The sequence below is a fragment of the Cyphomyrmex costatus genome, unplaced genomic scaffold (genome assembly GCF_001594065.2).
Source record: "Cyphomyrmex costatus isolate MS0001 unplaced genomic scaffold, Ccosl1.0 scaffold18, whole genome shotgun sequence".
Classification (NCBI taxonomy): domain Eukaryota; kingdom Metazoa; phylum Arthropoda; class Insecta; order Hymenoptera; family Formicidae; genus Cyphomyrmex; species Cyphomyrmex costatus.
This window is the reverse complement of record NW_017275824.1, coordinates 85,139-104,460: the sequence shown is the minus strand read 5'-3', so window position 1 is coordinate 104,460 and position 19,322 is coordinate 85,139. Positions and strand designations below refer to the sequence as shown.

General features: G+C 30.6%; 1 protein-coding gene across 3 annotated transcripts in view; it reads left to right on the top strand.

Moving 5' to 3' along the window:
• Dh31-R (Diuretic hormone 31 Receptor) overlaps positions 1–19,322 on the top strand; it is a 90,381-nt gene that overhangs the window by 24,085 nt on the left and 46,974 nt on the right. For all 3 annotated transcript variants that reach the window (XM_018537709.1, XM_018537710.1, XM_018537711.1), the window contains exons 3-4: positions 3,359–3,479; positions 17,145–17,255. In XM_018537709.1, the coding sequence (XP_018393211.1) occupies positions 3,359–3,479; positions 17,145–17,255 (232 nt within the window). The remainder of the gene's footprint in view (positions 1–3,358; positions 3,480–17,144; positions 17,256–19,322) is intronic.

The following is a 19,322-nucleotide window of genomic DNA, read 5'->3' as shown; positions in this document are numbered from 1 at the left end:
AAGAGAGATACAAGAAAAAGTTTTATATAAAAATTGTAGGTTTTCTTGGGGAAAAGAAGGTGGAAATAACGGATTGTGAATAGGGTGCACTACCAGGCCAGGTCAAGGTCAATATAAATTTTTTTTAAATGAAAAACCTATTTTTTATTGCATATTCTTGTAGCACATCTCGAGAGCTTTTCAAAACACTATAATAAAATATTTTTTTCAATTATACCAGAAGGTTTGCGGGTTATCGCCGTGTCTTTCTTCATTATTAATGCCAACGTTCACGTGTATGGTTCACGAAACGTTGGCATTAATAATGAAGAAAGACACGGCGATAACCTGCAAACCTTCTGGTATAATTGAAGAAAATACCCGCGAAAGCCTCAAAAGCGTAAAAAATTTTTTTATCAAATAATTTTCGAGTTATAAGACTTGAAAGTTACAGTATCGCCGGCATTAGCATTGCTCAAGATGTCCAAATGACGGCTAAAATCTCTCGATTGTTGTTTGAAATCATCATTTGTCAAGGTCAAGGCCATTGGAGATTGTAACTCTTATTTTTTCATTTTTACATAAAAATGAATTTTCATTGCAAAAAATGAAAATAAGAGTTGCAACCTCCATTGGCCTTGATCTTGATAATTGTTATCCAGATCATGATCTTGAACATGATCTTTCAAGAGGTTCTCGGAATTGTTTTAAATAAAATGTTATGGAGATATGCAGCTAAGTTATACAAAGTACTATCTATTGATGAGACAATAATTCTGTACGGACAGATCGGTTTGTGTATCTTTGACAATGCATAAGCTCTCGCGGAAGTGAATCGCTAGTATTGTATAAATGTCGATATTTAGATTCGCTGATATAACATGAAATGCAGAGAACATAGTACAAATAATAATAATAATAATAATAAAAGGTAATAATATAATAATAATGTGCAAATTTCTTCCCATGCCTTCACGCGCGCGCGTGGTGTTTTTGAGATCTTATTACTAGATATATTCTCTACATTTTGTGTTCAAAATAGCAGGGTGAGCCTCTATTTCTATTATGAAGCGTTCAGTGTCGAATGGCGGCATTCTTCCCCGCGGTACAAAAAAGATTTTCTCTTAAAATCTACATACATATTCTATGTTACCACACACGTTCTTTCTTCACATATATCGTATACATACATATGATATATACAGGGAATGGAAAGTTACTTTTTAAAAGTAACTAGTTACAGTTACTCGTTACCGAGTAAAAAATGTAACTAGTTACAGTTACAGTTATCGCTTTCTAAAAGTAACTCGTTACAGTTACCGTTACTTGAAAAATAACTTTTCGTTACTTTTCCGTTACTTTTTTAAAATCAATTTAAAAATGTACTTTTGCATTTTTTTTTATATGTAATACTGACAAATATATAATTTTATTTGAAAAAAAAAAACAATGTAGAATGGCTCAAATAATAAATTAAATAAAAGTAAAATGAGAAGGGTTACGAGCCAAAAATGAAACAGTCTATTTCCGATAAGAACGACGATGACAATGTAATTAAATGTATAAATATATATTAGAACAATAACATGAATAAAACAAGATAAAAGCAAACGACGTTTCGACACTTATTGTCATCGTCTTTTAAACTGTTTCGCTTTTGGGTTCGTAGCCCTTCTCATTTTACTATTATTTAATTTATTTTTTAATTTTTTTTAAACACAATTTTGTAATTCTAAAACCTGTAAAATATGCAGCAAACTGAAATATTTGTATGTCCTATGTATTACATAGAAGATAGAAGTGTAAAATAATTACTGAATCATGACGGCCGAATGTCTAAGGGCTTTCAAGTCTTATTAATAAGCGCTATAAATAGCATGTATCCAATCGAACCGTGTTCAATCGTGTGCAAAGTAACGACAAAAGTAACTGTAAATTTCGTTACCGTTACCCAAAAAATGTAACTCGTTACCGTTACAGTTACCAAAAAAAGAAAGTAACGCAGTTACCAGTAAAGTTACCAAAAAAGTAACTTGTAACTGTAACTTCGTTACAAGTAACGAGTTACTTCCATTCCCTGGATATATATATATATATATATAATGAAAGATAATAATCATTGACTCGTATGATTTAAAAATCGAGGAAAGTGTAAAGCCTAATCGAGTCTTGAAAACAAGATGTTAATGTTTATTATATTGTGTGAATTTATATACTGCGTATGTAGTCCCCCCCGCGACGCTGATAGGTTTTCAGCATTGCGTCAATGTGGTTCGTTTTACGTAGAAGAAGTTCAACTATATAACACAAAAAATTAGAATAGTAATTAATATTATACATGTATAGCAGAAATGATACGTTAATTTTGAAATTTTTTTGTTAATAACTTTTTAAAAATATTTCTATCATAATTAATGTTCGTGTTACAGAGAATTTCTTTTTTTGTATATTCTTGCGGTCAGGAATAATTAATATCAAAAATGCAATGTATAATGATCGTTTATATGACAAAATTTTGTGAATATCCCAATTATGAGAATCGAAAGCTTCTTCGATTAGTATTCAAGGCAAAGCGGCTTTATCATAAAACATTCCGCTTCATTATTTCATGTCGCGACACTTCGACTTGATGCAATAACGTTCATTTCTCTGCAATAGAGTTATTACGGGTCGCGTCGTAGTCCAATGAAACGATTTCCTCAATAATGCGTTGAAATCTCTAACAGTGACAATTTTTATCTGCATTCTGCAAAGTTTCACTGCAGTCATACTTTACGCGATAAAATTGAACCGATGACTTTTGAAGCGAATAATCGACAAATTGTCGATGCTATAATGAATATCTGAAACTAATATACAGTCAACAGTGAATGCAGAAAAAAAAATATTTGGAATGTAGTAAAAAGTTAGAAGTAGCTCGGGACAATAGAGAGCGGAATGTCAATTTTATAATTTCAGTGTAGAGATATTTTTTGTGCAAACTACCATATTTTACGTTTCCGAAGATGCTTTTGATGTATGTACAAAGTCAACCTTACGCCTAAGAAACTACTTTTAGAATCTAATATTACGTTGAGATATTTGAGATAATCTCTAAAAAATTTAAATTCACATTTTTTTTATTGAGGCATATGAAATTAAAATGTCTCGATACAATAATGTTCTTTAATAGTATTCTCTTTCTAAGAAAAATGTTAATTAACGTAAAATATTAACGAAGGCTACATTCGTGTTTCTATCGTAGTGTAGACTGTGACGCATGTTAAATAGCCGTACATTACACAGTCAAATTATACCATAACATGTACCGGACGTTTATAACTTATCTTACTTTTGCGACTGTAATTTATTAATATTCCACGCGTTGTTTGCCGAACAGATGCCGGGAAACACAACGATGGGTAGCACGCTACTCGACGAGGAACTTCGTCGAATTCTGATGGAACGTGAGCAAGAATGCATGAAGCTAAAACTCGCGAATACAACGCTGCCGCCGACGGGTAAAGTATTTTTCATGTTTGAAAATAAGCGAAATCGACTAAGGAGCAAAAATGACGAGTAAATTTACACGCAATGTGCTTTTATTGTATGCAATGCGACATATCGCGTATTTTATCAGGCCTATTTGTTTTATCTCGGTATTTAATTGATTTATATTAATATATAATTATATAATATATAGAATATTATAATATAGAATTATAATATAAAATTATAATATAGAATTATAATAGAGAATTTTTTCAGATTATATACGTTTTGTTTATATTATTAACACGAGCCCGTTGACAAACGGTAGGAAACAATGAAATTGTTTGCATTATACGCTTGAATACCGGTGTATGTGTTGAAGCCCGCACATGCAAATACATATACCTACAAATGTAATTAATTAAACATATATTTTATTAAAATACTACATGTACAGCATTATAAACAAGGATGTTGTTTTTAACAACATTTTGACATTTTTTCGTACGTATCAAAAAGATAATGATCTCTAAGATGTTGAATTAATTAAAATAAAAGGAAATATTATTTTGTACGCGGCATGTTCACTTATTCTTCTTCAACTTTATTGTTGCATTGTCTTTCTTTGCGCAAGCATGCGATCCAAACAAGAGCTTCTTTAATTTTCGAAGGATAAATAGCACGATATAAAGAGAGCATTATAATAATTACGGCGCATATAAAATTCCGTTGCCACCAATTGAGTTTAATTTCTGGTGATTGAAGCATGTTTCCGTATTTCGCTATACATATTCCACTCAAAAAGTGGATATATCCAAAGCACTTATCGGGGGGGGGGGTCGGTCAAGGAATAGTTCGACAGTTTTTGGACATTTTCACTGAAACGAAAAGAAGCGTTTACTAACGATCAATATAGTTAGATGTTTACATACGAAATCAATTGTAGCAAAGCGTTCGGAAGTTCGCGTAATGAGCAGTATTTTTAATCACATCATGTTTTTATTCAACGTTAAATCGTGAAATATTTTAATTGTTTTTAACTGTAACAATGCACGATTTTTATATAGATTTTACATTTTTTTCCAATTTTTTTCATCCGTCCTATCCTGATCGAAACGTTTGCTCTTATTCTGTAACTTTTATATAAAACATATTTCATACGAATTCGCGTAGATGAAATCAATGTGGAATTTAAAGCACATACCAATTGATTAGAATTGACTCTCACGATATGCATTGGAGAGTAAAGCAAGATTTGGTTACAATAGAGAGTACACGCTCTGTTTATTCTGCGATGTGATACGGTGCAACCGGTTACGGATATAAATAGCTAATAAAGATTTAAAGCAGTAAATTTTGACTTTTAAAGTCCATTTAACGTGACTGTTGCACAATTTTATAATATTAACTCTAATAATAGTAAAATCACTTTTTTTATTTATATAAAATTTTGTTCTTGAAAATAATAAATAAAGTTAGGTGTACAAATTAGTTCCGTCCGTTTTTAGTGTTCAAAAATGCATTTACTTCAAAACTAAATGAATGAACAGATTAATTAAAGTATTGTAGCCATCGCTGGCTACTACTTTTTTCCATCTCTCAGGCAATTTTTGAATTCCATCTCGAAAAAATGACTCGTCTTTGAAGGCGATCATCTTTTGGAAAACGAACCGAACTAATTTGTACTCCAATATAAATATAATAGACGTACAAAAATAAATAAAAACCTATAAATACCTATGAGAACATACCGTAACGGTTAAGCTAATCTCGGATGCTTCTATATAATGCGTATGAATTTATATATTACAAATGTAATATATAAATTTACACGCATTATATTTATTAGTTTAAATTTTTACGGTTCAAGATTTGATATTGTTCAAATAAAAAAGACCAAAGAACTTTAATAAAAAGACTGATTGTTTCTATGCATGTGAAAAAATACCTATTGAGCATTAATTGTGATCTTATTTCAGTAGTTTACTAACTGTGTTTTTAAATCCAAAAAAATTAATTTGCTGCGCAGTTTTATATATATGCATATATATATATATATATGTATATATACATATATATATATATAGTATATAATATATAGTATATGCAATTAATTCATATTGAATTATTTAAGCATTTAAAATCCGACCGTTATATAATAGAAGCTTTTATTTCCTAAATCCTACAGGTTGTTAATAAAAAAATAATGTGTAATGTATAAAGGGTACAATTATATACGTTATTATTGTGCGATCACTAAACGTAATCTTGTTTTAAATGTAGTTTTGTTTAACTAAACATCTTGTGAATTCAGCATAGGTACGTTCTGCAGTGTTTGCAATCTCTCTTGCGATCAATGTTATGATTCCATTAAATTCCAGTTGAACGCATTACAATTAGCAGACAACTGTATAATGTTTGAGCTTTCCGATGTTAATAGTCTTTGAGCACTTACCGATAAATGGAATCCTTTAGAATGTTTTTTATTGCCGAAGTTAATTTCTCTTCAGTAACATCGGTTACTGAGTTCAACGTAATAGCCACTTTCTTGTTGACGCATAATTTTAAATGTTGACGCGTTGATCACCAAACAGAGGAATTCCAATCATAGGAACTCCGCAATAGATTGTTTCTTGTGTCGAATAAAATCCTCCATACATAATAAAAGCTCGTGTATTTTTATGTTCTGAAATTTATAGTAGTAATGCTATTTTTTTTTATTGCAAAAATATTAAGAGTTGTACCGTGCACAGACATAATAATGATTTAAAAAATGATAGAATGTCTTCCTAGAAAACCAATTATTTGATTTTAATTTATTTCAAGATTTTCATTTATTTTAATCATTTCTATTTGTTTTAGAAATGTGATTTGACTAATATGATTTTTTATTTTAAATATTGTAGTTTTCAAAACTAGTAGAAACTTTCTTTTCTGAATATGACAAAAATATCACGTTTTTTTCCAATTGTACATAATATTTTCCGTTTAATATATTATTAACTGTCTATATACAATTAGAACAATTTTTATCGTGAGAAAATATGGAGAACAATATAGCTTTAGGGAATGCTCAATTTATGTGCAAATATTGTATATTACTGTAGTATGCAAAACCTGTTGATATATCTATACAAGTAAGGTGTCGCATCCGGGGGACGGTATTTTCATCGTTCTAACCGTTGCTTTTACTTCCAACGCTATGTTACGATTGAGAAGGCGCGTGGGATGAAGCCTTGACTCCTCTGGATGTATATACATATTTATATATGTATGCGTAATATATTCTATTTCGCGAGGTCAGCCAGAAATTGGCACGGGAACGTTTAGAATGGGTATAGAGAAGGAGAGTTAGATTATTGGAGGAGTAAGAATTTTCTGAGGAGGGAGAAGGGGCAATAGTGTTAGCGCACATGGAGTGAACGCATTACACTAAGAGAATAATAGGGTGAGGGTGAGATGCTTAGGAAGTAGAAAGAGAGAGGGAAAATAGTAATTCAGCGCACATAGAGTGATCGCATTACACTAATCGTAAGAGGAGAGAGTAAGGGTGGTGTATGCGGGTCGTGGCCAAGCTCTGGTGCAAATCGTATCGTTAATTTAGAATGACTTTATACGAGACTGTTGTATAATAATTAACATTTTATTATAAGAATTTAAACGTACAGAAGATAACTTTACAATTAATATGGAAGTAACTTATTCGCGGAGAGTTATATTACCTTTAATCGCGCCTATACGACTTAATCGAGAGAGGTACCGAGGCTCTGGAGTCGTCGGCGAACGCTAGAGAATAATATCCCCGAAATCCTGTGAAGGATCGCCTTATATACCAGTCAAGAGGTGACGTCTAGGGGCAAAGGGAGTATCGCTATCACGTGAAATTATCGTGGCGCGAGCATTATTCTGGAATTTTCGACTATTATAATTGCCAATTATATGTTTATTTTTAGTTATAATCTTTGTACTTAATATTAAGGGTGCTCTTCGGAACCGCCACCTTCGCTATGATACCATTGCCCGCGCTCAGAATGTATCCGTATGTATGCTTTCGCATTCCGAGTTTTTATGCCCGTGTTTCAGCATATGCGGCCGTTTCTAGCTGCGTATGTTACATATCAATACAATTGTTCTTAATTGTAGAGACATTAATATCGGTAGCGTAACTCGCTATTTTCTACTAAATGTTTATTGTAATAACGTTATATATATATATAATTAATAATTTCGCAGGAAAAAAAGCACTTACTCATATATATATATATATATATGTATATAATATATATATATTTATGTATTTATATGTATACGTATATGCATGTAAGTGTGTATATTGGCAATTTGTGCGTGAGTTTGCTTTAGATGACCATAATTTACGAGTATTTTTGATTGGAGATCAAATAATTATTAATTAATTGAGCATGAAAAATGCTAAAAGAAGTTCACGTTTAAAGCACGTGGACTTAGGAATTCGGAAGTCGTATGTTCACGACATGAATAGTACGTGTTGGGCCTTATTATCCTTATCGCGTGTTTTGACTCCGGTGACGGCCGGCTCGTCAGCTGTTGTGTTTTGACGGCCGGACGTTACATAAGGATTCTAAAAAGAGTTATATAAAGAAACAAAATTAGTTAATTAAACGCTCTGATGTGTGACCAGATGATAATTACGTACTGAGAACGGCGATCCGCGGAGAACCGCGATTGCGTCATGACATTCTTTGGTAATCCCGGTAACAAATCTTTTTTCTTGACTTTCATCAGTACACGGACCGGTGCGATTTTTTCGAAAGATGCGTAAATTTGTTTGCGTAATTTGAATGCCGAGAAAATGTTAAAAATATATATACCAAAAAGCTTTGATTCATTCTGCCAACGCTGGTTTATCAGTAAAGATGAAGATTGGTTACTCCAGGAGGATGACTCCAAACATCGAAGCCGGCTCTGTACGTCCTGGAAAGAGGGAAATGACATCGAGACACTTCACTGGCCTTCAAAATCATCCAATTACTAGACAGACTGTATGTTAGAGTAAAGTAATATATCAGAATTACTGATTTCGCGAGGCAATTTGAATAATCAGAACACGGCTTATAACTATGCATTTTTCATTAATTTTTTGCGAAAATAATGTTTTTTAGTGTCTAACAAGTTCATTAATTGACTATTTAATTACACGTTAACGTTGATGATACTATTTCTTTCACAACTGGAAAAGTACTCATATAATCTTCGTGTTACGAGTAGTTAACACGTAGTCTATTCCTGGCTCATTTATCCATTATTCCATGTTCAATCATTGAAATAGGTAAAAGCTCGTTAGAACCTCTAAACACTGTAATATTCATGAATGAGGCAAATTGAATAATGCAACAAGTATTATATAACTCATATCGAGATCCAAACGCTCCTAGTTTATCATATTGAGTGTGGCAATTTCACGTGTCATTACATCTGTTCGTTATAGTTGCTCTTTCTGCTTTGTTTCGTTCCTCATTCTCCCTCTACAAAGCGTGAATATATAACTGTTCCATTTTAAATGCAGAAAGCGCAAGGAGACACAATTAGAACGAATAGGCTTCTTACAAGAATTATGTCATTTTTGCTATCTTAACTCAATCTTAATTTAATTTATTATAATATGTTTGTAAGCTCAATAAATTTAAAAATAATTGAAAAGAAAAAAGGCTACGAGCCAAAAAATTCGTTAAAATATACAATTGTTTATAAATAAAAATTGTCATTTGGTTAAAATTACGTAGTTTAATTAGAAAAACAAGAAATAGATAACAGACGTTTCGACCTTTATTAGACCATTGTCAATGTTACAAAGATCGCAAGTTGTTAAAAAATGTTCGAAATTATAGAATTATAAAATTGCATAAGTTTTACAATAGTTTCATTGACAAAATTTTCCATTTATCACATCCTCGGTTCCAACAAAATAATTTAATAGAAACAATACAAATTTTTTAAACTAATTCTTATCCTCTCTCCTTTATATTCTCTACTGTAGAACAAAGAATTAAATTCCATATACACAATAAACACATTACAAATAATATTCACGTCAAAGAAAAATATTTTACAATTCCTTAATCGATCTCCGAAAGTTTCTTTCCTATTTCCAGCATGTTTCATTGCAAATTAGCCTTCTCAATTCCTAACACACTTAAAAGTTAGAACATTTATCTAATAATAATGTAATTTACAAAATTTCTTGTGATGATTGCGAAGCCAGCTATGTTGGTCAAACAAAAAGAAAATTGAGTACTAGATTAAATGAACATATATCTGATATTAGAAAAAAGACAGGTTCTCCCACTGTCATAACAGATCATCGTATTAACTTTGATCACAACTTTAGACGGAATGACGTTAAAATTTTAGACATTGAATCTTCCTACAACAAGAGATTGGTATCTGAAATAATTCATTTTAAAAAACAAAAATAAGATTTTAATAAGCAAAATGATACTAAATATTTATACCAGAAACTTATTCACAGATTTTTAATTCTCTCTTTCTTTCTTAACTCTTCCTCCCTCTTTTTTTCTCTCCACTTTATCACATATATGTATTTCTTCCTTTCCAGATCTTCTTTTCCTCTTATTACCAATGTAACCTTTCTTACTTGAAATGTCTGTTATATTATTCGAATTTCTAAACATTTAATGTGTAACATCTTAAACTTGGCTCTCATCGCATTGTTCTAACAACGGACAATTTTATAATTCATAGGTACATCGATACAATTTTATAAAGTAATTTTATTCATTCATTGTTTAATTTAATCGATACTACATTAACAAAAATTAATATGATGTATAATATGTTTTTTACTCAACTTTATTTTTTCTCTATTAAAGTTCTCTTTATATCTTTATTTTTACATTGTATTAATTAATTTCATTTTATTACCTTACGATTTGACTTTCTTTACGTTATATTCATTATTTTATTATTTGACTCTCTTTTCACATTTATTTGCATTACCGATGTGTTTTTGACAGAAACAATTATTACACGCTTTCACAAACTACATTTTTATAACTAGACGAATTACATTGTTTTTGGATTCTTGCTGGTTTACCGAAATGAATACGACTTCAACTATGCGAGTGAGATTGCACATCCATTTATATATATAATATATATTTTATATTTTTTAATGTAATTTTATAATTCTATAATTTCGAACATTTTTGTTAACAACTTGCGATCTTTGTAACATTGATAATGGTCTAATAGAGGTGAAAAACGTCTGCTATCTATTTCTTGTTTTTCTAATTAAACTACGTAATTTTAATGACAATTATTGTTTACAAACAATTGTATATTTTAACGAATTTTTTGGTTCGTAGCCCTTTTTCTTTTTCATTTTTTAAAAATTTATTATGTTAATAGTGAATAAATATAGATATAATTAAGTTAAATGGAACGAAAATGCAAATTAATTAATTAAAATTTCTATTTTGATTTATTAAACCAAAATGGAAAATTTAATTTAATTAATTCATTTTAATAAATTATGTTGTTTTTCTGTGATATATTATTTGTTATTTTAATTATATATAATAGCATAATATGACACAGAATTTATGTGCAAATATTTGCAATTTCGCGAATCATATTTTAATGTTTTTCGTTCTTCTATCACAACATCTAAAATTTAATTTAAGGTTATATATAGCCGAACGTTATCGCAGATGTATCGTTTAAATTCCAAATTTATAGGAATTATAATTAGCGCGAAAGATTAAACACACAAGTGCTGAAGAATTGTAGCAGTGAAAAAATTTTTATAAAAATTGCATGAGAGTCATAACGTCATAAGAGTTTTAACTTTTAACAGTTTTGAGTTACTTTACAAAATCGATAATTTCGATGTATCAGGAGACGCGGTAGCGTCTGATTTGAATTAATAGCTTTATGATGGAAAATTATTATTATTATTATTATTATCATTGAGATAATAGGGCGATATTTTCCTTGTCAAATGTTGTGTGTGTGTGTGTGTTTTCTGTTATTAAAACTTCTATTGTAACTTCAATAAAATTAGACACAGCATTGTCTGTCATATATAATAAATATATAATAATTAGTGAATAATTAGCGACTTACCATGTTGCAGGTTGTAAGCATCAGTTAATTAACATTTCGTTAAAAGAAGTAATAATTTTCATTTAATGAAGTAATGTTTGTTTTTCAACCACGTTTTGTATTTAACTTTATTAATGATCTCCTTTTATGCAATTGTTCTTATTATTATTCCTTTATGTGATTTTGCAATAAGTTTTATGAAATATACTATTTTGCCAATATTATCTTTTTTCATGATAATGACTTTAAAAATACGAATAAGATTGCATCAATTTTCTCATTTGTGTTGCTACTCGTGCTAATTCTTTCATAGGGTAAATTTGGGTAAGATGGCCATATTAAACCTTACTGGCACTCTTCTCTAGAATCGCATAGCTGGCACAGTAGAGCGTCTGGTACCCCAATTATAAAATCGTTTGCCACGAATAGACTATTTGATATTTTACTTGACAAAAATTCAGAATATTCTTGAAATGTTACTTTAATAAGTACCAAAGGTTATTTTAGTGAAATTTAATTTTAATAGACAGCACCACCGTCCTATTTTCTAACAATAAGGGGCCTTAATTTAGAGTTGAAATACGCTAGGACGTCTATCATAGTACCCCACTGTGCCAGCCAAAGGTTAACAGAAATGGGTCGATGTCTTAATAGTTTTTATGTCTATTAATGTAAAAATATAGAGATTAAAGCTTTTTTGTGAATTAAGCTTCAGCAATGCTCCGGATAATTACTAAAATCTTATTCCACATTTAATAGTAAGTGAATTTTACGTAGAGAAAAACGTAACTTACGATTTAGTATACATATATTACAAAGGTAACAAATATTTAAAAAATTATAAAATTGTAAAAAATAATCTTTCGATATTTTTCTAAAAATAAATCGAAAACATTAGATATACCTCTAGAATAACGATATCATAAGGAGGATCTTGTGGTGGATTCTTGATCAGCTTTTGTATCTTTGGATAGTTCAACACAGTGCAAATGTTGTTTCCGGCCATCTGAACTAAAGTGGCCATAGACGGGGTGTTTGATGAGAAGCTTTGTACTTTGTATCGCGGTCATATTGTTCGTAACTAGTGGCATATTGTCTTTTAGGCTGATATCATTGTAATTAAGTATTGGTTTCTTCATCGAAAAATGCGAAACCACATCTACTTGATGACCACGTCTCGCCAATTCTTTCATCAGTACCTCTTGCATGTTCCAAAGATTCTTGCCATTTAATGGGAATTAATATACCCAGAATTCGGTAACGGCTAGTGATTTGGTCAAAAGCCAAAATTACAAGAAAAACCAATAGCAGCATTCATTTTAATCTACTGAACTTCCGATCAGGTTCTGTGTCAATACATGTTATCCGAATGCTTGTCATGATTACTGATCACACTTCACCTGGAGGAAACATTAGTTAACTAAAATAAAAACAAGATGACCCGTTTTTATATAAAGAATTGATGAAAAAGAGATGTTTTTTAGATTATAGTTGTGATGTTTTATACATACTACGTAATTAGATTAATAATTTGTTAATTTAAATGTTCACGTCCGTAAATTATTGTAATGTCATCATGTGTAATGAATGTGATGTAATGTACGTTGGACAGACGAGTAGACAATTAAAAACAAGAATTTCAGAACATCGAAACCACATTAGATAGAACACATCTACTCGATCTGTCATAATGGACCATAGATTGGAATTTAATCATGAATTTCTTTATCGAGATTTGTCAGGACTAAGTATTGACTATGAATGTATCACATTAATTTGTCATCGAGGTGATAACCACAGTTCCGAAATTAACATTGTGTAAGACACACAGCATGAGTACTGTCATGGTGAATTAAATTTCAACGAGAGAATGTTTGAATACTTATTTATTATAATTAAATATAATGGTCTTTATAGAATATCGATTTTGCAAACATTCGATCCGTCAATCTGTTGTCAGCATATTCGTTCTCTCGGAGAGTTACTCATTGACAAACACACTACAAGATAGCGAAGTAATTTTTGTAACAGCTATACCACGGACATTATTACATCTGAAGAAGGCTCAATACAGGAGCCGAAACATGTCATGTATGCATATTTAATAATATTCAGAATGTTTTAATATACAGAAAAATTTAAATTGTAAGTTTCGTTGACTCTCAGATTTGCCCTTGTTATCATCCTCTATTGTTTCAACATCGAGAGATTTGTTTATATTTTAATTCTATTGTTATTTATGTATTTTGATATGTATTATATATTGCCTAATAATGTATTTTGTCAAATACATCATTATGCAATTAAGAAATGAACGTTTTCATAACCATTTTAGTTATTATTTGTTGCGCGAATTTGTGAATAACGCGGCATTTTTAATTATATGCATAATGAAAAGAAACTATAAGATTAGACTATGTTTAGAACTTTTTACCCGAGTGCTCTGGTACGTCATTCTATCTTTATCGTTCATTAGACGTAAAATCAGGATGAAGTCACACATTTTAGCACTTGGGTCAAGTTTCTGAATGCATTCCTACTCACTCTTTGATAACACGACAATTTTGTATCAAATTATATCAATTGACGAAAGAGATGATTTGGTGCTCCATGACACATCGCTTGTTGTTTGAGGTCTTGTAAAGAAGGTCTTTCACAAGTTCGTTGGCAACCAGTTGGTTATGAATACTAACCGATCTCTTGCTGGAGGAAAGATATATGATAACGGACATGAGTGGTGATGGTAATTGACGCCTCAAGCATCACGAACCAAACGTGATATATCTGTCAAAGTCCATCTATGCGAAAACTTTGGATATACATATATATATATATATATATGGGACGTTTCACGTTAACGGGGACAAGTGTCTGGGTAAAATTTTGAAGTCGAAATAAAAGGGCTTAAAATTTTCGTTTTTATAAGTAAGGTTTACAAATTAGTTCGGTCCGTTTTTTGTATTCAAAAATGCATTTAATTCAAAACAAAATGAATGAACAGATTAATTAAAGTATTGTCCATCGCTGGCTACTACTTTTTCCCATCTCTCAGGCAATTTTCGAATTCTATCTCGAAAAAATGACTCGTCTTTATATTAGCGATTAGCTTTTGGAAAATGGAACCGAACTAATTTGTACTCCCAAAAATATTTTTTTATTATTTTCATAAAACACTCAAAATTTAATAGTTTATTATGCAAATTTTTTTACTATTACATAGATATGATACAGAATAAACTTAGAACAGCAAATGTGAATAAATATTTATAGATATAAATTGTGTATAAAGATACAAGTTTAAAGTGGATATTATGTTCTAAGATATAGATATAATATCTTAGAATATAATGTTCCCTTTATGATATATGTACATATATATATATATATATATATATATGTGCATCTGGTGAGATGTGAAGGGTGTGCTATGTTTTGAGCTGCTCCACCAGAATGAAACGGTTAACAGTGATCGCTACAGTCAACAATTGATCCGTTTAAATCAAGAAATCGAACGAAATCGTCCATTTACTGGCAAAGGAAAACGTCCCGTGAAATTGCTTCATGACAACATTAGGCCTCATGTTGGTAAACCTGTAAAGGAAACGTTACTAGCGCTTGATTGGGAAATTCTACCGCACCCCCGGCGTATAGCCCAGACATAGTCCCTTCAAATTATCATTTATTCCGGTCAATGCAAAATGCTTTGTCCGGTGTACACTTTCGAGCATTTGAAGAAGTGCGAAAATGGGTGAATACTATAATTTTATTGTATCGAAAGACGAAACCTTTTTCACTTCTGGAATTCGCAAGCTGCTTGGAAGATGGCTAAAGGTAATAGATATAATGACGGGGATTATTTTGATAATTAAATGTGTTTTCGTTTCTAAATAAATAAATATTAAATTTCGTTAAAAACGCTTTAAAACTTATTTTTACATCTAATAAATTCACAATCAGAGAAGATATAAATTACCTAAATACTTACAGCTAAATATATTAAACATTCGAAATAATCAAAAGTTCAATTGTATAATAACAAAATTCGGATTTATATGATCTGAATCATTTTGTTTGTATTTTTTGACTATGCAATTAGTGTCTGACATTTAACTTTGTTACAGAAATTTCTTATTTTATAAAATAGACATTCCGTGTCCGAAATACGTATAAATGTTTATATGAATAGATAAACAAAATTTTTGTAAAGTAAACGGACACAAAAACATTAATCTTAAAAAAATGTATCTTATTTTTATAACATTAATTTTACAGAATGTACACTTATATATTTATGTTCGTAGAATTCGAGTGGAAAATGTTTTGTACTGCTTTTTCAGTTATTCTTTTTGTATGATCGCGGTTGTGTCATTCTCTCAGATTATAATCATACACGAGGGAAAGAAGAAAGTAATTTATTTTCAATAAAAGTTGACGGAATTGCAAGAGATCTTGGATGGAATATGCGTTCTATCAACGTTTCTTCAAAACTCGCAGGATCTTATGAACAAATGCAAACTTTCTCGAGTTTATAACCACGATGGAATCCCTTAAACGTGATTTCGCATTAATACACAGTTTAAAGTTAGTTCACCTTTTGTAAATAGGTTTTTATGCTCTTCCTATACATTTCGTTTATGTGTGTGTATGTATAAAACATATGGAGAAAATGACATAAAGAAAACGATCAAGATATATTATAATAAAACGCGATATTTCTACATATTTTAATGTTGCGTCCAAACTATCGAGTCGAAACGCGAGCCGAGCCGAGCCGAGCCGAGCCTCGAGTTGATGAGCTTTGAACCGAAATTATCGAGCTGAACTTTGAGTCGAAATCAAATCGAGCTTTAACCAAATTTCACGAGCGTCGCAAGCGATTCATATTGTAGGTACGTGAATTTAATTATCTGTTTTATATAATTAAATATATGCGCATATAAAATGGACAATAATAATACAAATAGCTGCTGTTCTCGTTTGTTCTGCTCGGCTTAAAGCTTGCGGCTCGCGACTCGGCTTGGTTCGAGACTCGGCTCGAGGTTCGGCTCGCGTTTCGGCTCAATAGTCTGGACGCAGCTTAATATTCTATTTCAATTATAAATTTATATAATATGTAGAAGTACTTTTATTATATTTTATAATGTACGATATACTCTTTTAAATATAAATTATCAAATTATATGGGCATTTGGGAGAGGAGGTAATAATTTGTAAAAACGCGAATTTACTTTGAATTTGTTCTACCCTCATAAACGAGAAGGTTTTATGAGTCTCTTGTGAATTTTATGTATATAGGATATGTGCTTTTGTCGACATATATCCTTAGTTCTTTAGTGATGAGTAATATGTTACAAGTTCTTCTTTTGACGATCATCGTATATATTTCATGAGAAAATTTAACCAATTTGTCGTAGTCAACGCGGTGCTATTTATGATAGTTTCTTTGCGGGGCCATTATATCGCTTCGCAATTTCTTATATATCGAGGTTTAATCTCGGCATACTATTAAATGCTAGCAAACAAGTTACGCGTTTTATGAAAGCATTGGTCTATCATCCTGTAATAACTTTCTGTTCAAATTCTTATTTCAGAATTATATTGTCGACTCACTTTCGATGGATGGTCCTGTTGGCCGAATACTGCAGCAGGATCAACAGCTTATATACCATGTCCTGACTTTATCACTGGATTCGATGCATCGCGTAAGTACGTTAGTAGCTATAGAAATGCGATAATTAATCATGCTATCGTTTTTTCTTTTTTGATAAATGATTAATTGTTACTACTAGTGTGATTTTGTAATTGGAATATTACTTGCGTCAGTAAAATGAGTCTTATTTATGTAACTAATATCGCAACAATTTTTTATATTCTTTCAAAAACGTTCGAAGTCATACATCTCAGCATTTTTTATTTCTTTTATCTTATATTTTTATCCTTTTACTTTTTTTCTCGCCTCCCCCTCCCTCTTATATTAATAATAATAATGAATGACTTGCACTTTTATATGATTTTATAATAAATAATTTGATAATTTTATCTTTAGTAAAGATGAAGTACTTTTATCAGTCCATTTACTTATTATCAGTTATCTCCATTTGGTTTCGCAAAATGACTATAAACTATATTTATAGTCTATAAATCGTGAAAGAGAGAGAGAGAGAGAAATTTAGATTAGAATTCTCTCTGCTTTCCCATATTCGTTGATACATCAACGATATATTTAACCTTTTGATCACCATTCAACAATATTATTTTTGTCGATACTAATATAGATACACATAAATATCGTTTGATCTATTAGAAATTATTTTAAAAGTTTCGAAAACCGCCTACTGTAGAGTAGATAGGATACAAATTTTCGAGATTTTATCGACTCGGGGATTATTTTATTTGTATGTTTATATATATATATATATTTTTTTTTTTGTACAAATCGGAAATAATCATTATAATAACGCCAGACTTAAGGAAAAGTTGATACATTGAAATAAAGTGAATAAAATCCTTATTTGCATCATTATGGCGTTGCGTTTTATCGCCTCGAGTAGTATGAAAAATAGAAAGAATTACTCGTATAGCGATTTAACCGCTTCGAGTAATAATGGAAAATATCATCCATTAATTATATTCTTGATATTTTTAACTCTCAACATCCTAGACTTCAGTTCACTATGGAAGTGTGGGGTGACAGATTTTATGGATGTCACAGTTATTAGGGATAATGAATTGATAGAGTCCGATTGGTATCATAAGCCTACATTCTTGGGTAGATATTTGAATTTTTGGTCACAGCATTTGGTTTCACAAAAGATAGGTTCAAGTGGGGTTAGTTGATAGAGTAGTTCTATTTTCGAATCCTAAATTTTATTTTGATAATTTTTGTTTCATAGTAGTCTTATTAAAGAATGATTATCCACTAAAATTTATATTTGAGAATATTAACAATCGTTTGAAGAATATTATTATGGCCGGAAATAGGACGAGTGTTGTTGAGGAAATATTCAGGATGTGGTGCAATCTTCATGGTTCACCGTGCCTTTCGTAAGAAATATTATTGAAAAGTTCAACAGATTGAATAATAATCATTTGAGGGTGTCATATTATAGTAGTAATAAATTGCGTGAATTTATTACTACTATAATAAAGGTGCATAAAAATTCTTTGCCGTATGAAAAGAAATCAGGAGTTGTTTATAAAATTTCTTGTAAGAATTGCGATGCAAGTTACGTGGGACAAACGTGTAGACAGCTGAAGCTCGAGAATCACGGAACATAAGAATCGTATATGATGGCTCACGTATATAAAATTTACACATAATTTTAATGAACATTTGCGATCCAGCTTTGACCGTTAGTGGCTTTGACCGTTATTGGTTTCCTTCTTCTTGTAAGTTTATTATTTTTTTCTTTTTACTATATTCTTTGTTTATCTTCTTATTTCCCTTTATGTAATATGTATTGGAATTAACATCAGATGTGATTTCTTAATATCTTAAACTGTGGTGGAGCTCACCATGATAAAGTATTTCTTGATCCCTTTTTAGTTTTATTTTTATTTATGTTCGCATTTTCTCTGAAGAAGACTCAAAAATGAGCCGAAACATATAAGCTTATCTTTTGTAATAAAGAATATTTGTAATACATTAGCAATTGCGTAAAGTTATCTGACTCCTAGTGCTCTTTCTCTCCGAGTTTATATTTGATTTATACAGGAGTTTTTGTTATCTAAATTTATTATACGTCATGAATATAATAATTTTTTTCTTA